This window comes from Merops nubicus, unplaced genomic scaffold, assembly GCF_000691845.1.
Source record: "Merops nubicus isolate BGI_N331 unplaced genomic scaffold, ASM69184v1 scaffold38270, whole genome shotgun sequence".
NCBI classification, from domain to species: Eukaryota; Metazoa; Chordata; class Aves; order Coraciiformes; family Meropidae; genus Merops; species Merops nubicus.
The window spans coordinates 1-1,934 of record NW_008584207.1 but is presented as its reverse complement, the minus strand read 5'-3'; the positions used below and the strand labels follow the sequence as shown (position 1 = coordinate 1,934).

At 59.6% G+C, this 1,934-nt stretch overlaps 1 protein-coding gene across 1 annotated transcript in view; it reads right to left on the bottom strand.

Moving 5' to 3' along the window:
- The window catches only part of LOC103775963 (coronin-2B-like), a gene marked incomplete at its 5' end in the record, with an annotated part of 2,463 nt that extends 546 nt beyond the window's left edge, over positions 1–1,917 (bottom strand). Inside the window, 4 exons of the mRNA XM_008943443.1 lie at positions 461–600; positions 708–798; positions 1,400–1,512; positions 1,812–1,917. Of these exons, the coding sequence (XP_008941691.1) occupies positions 461–600; positions 708–798; positions 1,400–1,512; positions 1,812–1,917 (450 nt within the window). The remainder of the gene's footprint in view (positions 1–460; positions 601–707; positions 799–1,399; positions 1,513–1,811) is intronic.
- Between the last annotated feature and the right edge of the window lie 17 nt (positions 1,918–1,934).

Below are 1,934 nucleotides of genomic sequence, written 5' to 3'. Positions count from 1 at the left end.
CTGTTTCCTCTCGTCCTGCCACATGCTGCACTGCCTGCTCTCACAGATTTAACATTCACCCTCCAGCACATGGGTGCCCTTCGTGTGACCCCAAACTGAACTCCAACAACACCGCTTCCCCCTGGGAGAAAGTGCTGGTGTTGCCCCAGCACCTCCTCCTGTTGCTCCCAGAGGATGATTTTAAGAACCAAGCTAATCCAAGAGCCTGATGCCCCCTGTGGGCAACGCAGAGCGGGATGCTCCAGGGCACAGCAAAACGTGGGGCCTGGGGAGCTCAGTTTGGGGGTGCAAGCAGAGACCTGCAGTGAGGTGACTTTCCAAGCTGCACCTAGAAGTTGTGTACATGAACAGGGGGGGACTTCTGGCCCCCTTTCTCTTCATCTAGTGAGGATATATCAAGCTGTAGACCCCCAGCCAGTGACCATGCCATCCACATCCCCATCCCACCCCCGTGCCCCACCTCATTCTCCGTCCGGGGCGGGACGTTCTCCAGCAGGTCTATGCCATTCACCACCACGCTTTTCTTCTCCCTCACTGGTGCCTTGAAGACAATTTTGGATGTCTTCTTGTAGCCTTCCTTCAGTGACATCAGGATGGGGTCTGCATGGGGCAGAGGGCGGGAGGGGCTCAGCCCGAGCCCCCGGCCGCCTCCCCGGTTGATTTCGGGGCCCCGTGGCCCCTGCCCAGTGTGCCCCCCGTGGTGTCACCTCTGTTCACCCCACTCAGCCACTCCTCAGGGGTGAGGGCCGGCTCCGTGCCCGGGGTCATGGGGTAGATGTCCTCTTGGTACGTTTCTGACTAGAAACAGAGGGGGAAAGAAAAGCAGCAGCCTCTGAACCTGCTCCCCCTCCTAACTGGGTGGCACAACACACCAGAAACCTGAGGGGAGGTGAGGCCCTTGCTGTCACAAGGGACCAAGGTGGTCTTGGACATTGTATCAAGCCCAGGAGCAATGCAAAAATGCCTTTCCTAAAAATATTCCCACCTGACCTTGGGTAAAAATCCCCCGGGAAGTGTAACGACTGGGAGATCTAAGACTGAAAGAGACCCAGTGGTCGGACTGGTCAGTGAAGTGGTGAGACTGGGGACGTCTCCATCCCACCAGTCCTGGTTGGTAGGATCGTTTTGGTTGGAAAAGTCTCCTCTAATATCCTCAACTCCAACCATTAACCCTGTTCCACCTCTAAGGCATAGCCCCAAGCACCACATCTCCAGGGCTTTGAAACCCCTCCGGGGCTGGGGACTCCACCCCCTCCAGCTTAAACCTCCCCTGGAGCAGCTCGAGGCCATTCCCTCTCGTTCCATTAGTAGTTTCCTGTGAGAAGTTCAGACTTGGGAGAGGTTTGGCCAGCCCTGGCCACCCCTGCAGCCCACCCTTGCACCCCCCTGAGGGACTCACCCTCCTGGGGACGATCATGGAGATGGGTTCAATCAGCCCCTTGAGGGTGATGAGCTTGTAGAAGCGGAAGACCTCGCAGGCCGACACGTCCAGCCCGTGCTTCGGCATCACCCCTGTGGAAGAGGCACAGCTGGGGCACCCCCCTCCCCAAAAGGACCCTGCTCTCCACCAGGAAACCCAAATCCTTGTGGAATAAACCCCTGGGGACCCGTGGCACGGGGCTGAGGAGCAGCAGGGGCGTTTGCAAGGGCACAGGGAAAGGGACTCACCGCGTGTGTCCAGGACAAATGAAGGGGATGGTTGTCCCCCGTGTGACAGCAGGGGGGTGACACCACGGCAGGGAGCCCAGCCCAGCCCCTCAGCCCTGTCCCCCTGCTCCAGAGCACCCCCAAAGCCCGTGGCCAGTCCTTACCCAGGCCCTTCTGCGGGGCGGGGGAGCGGAACTCCATCAGGTAGCTCAGGTAGGGCTTCTCCGAGCCCACCTCGTAGTAGCGGATGTTGCCGTCGCCCTGGGGACACAGGGGGATGGGGAGGG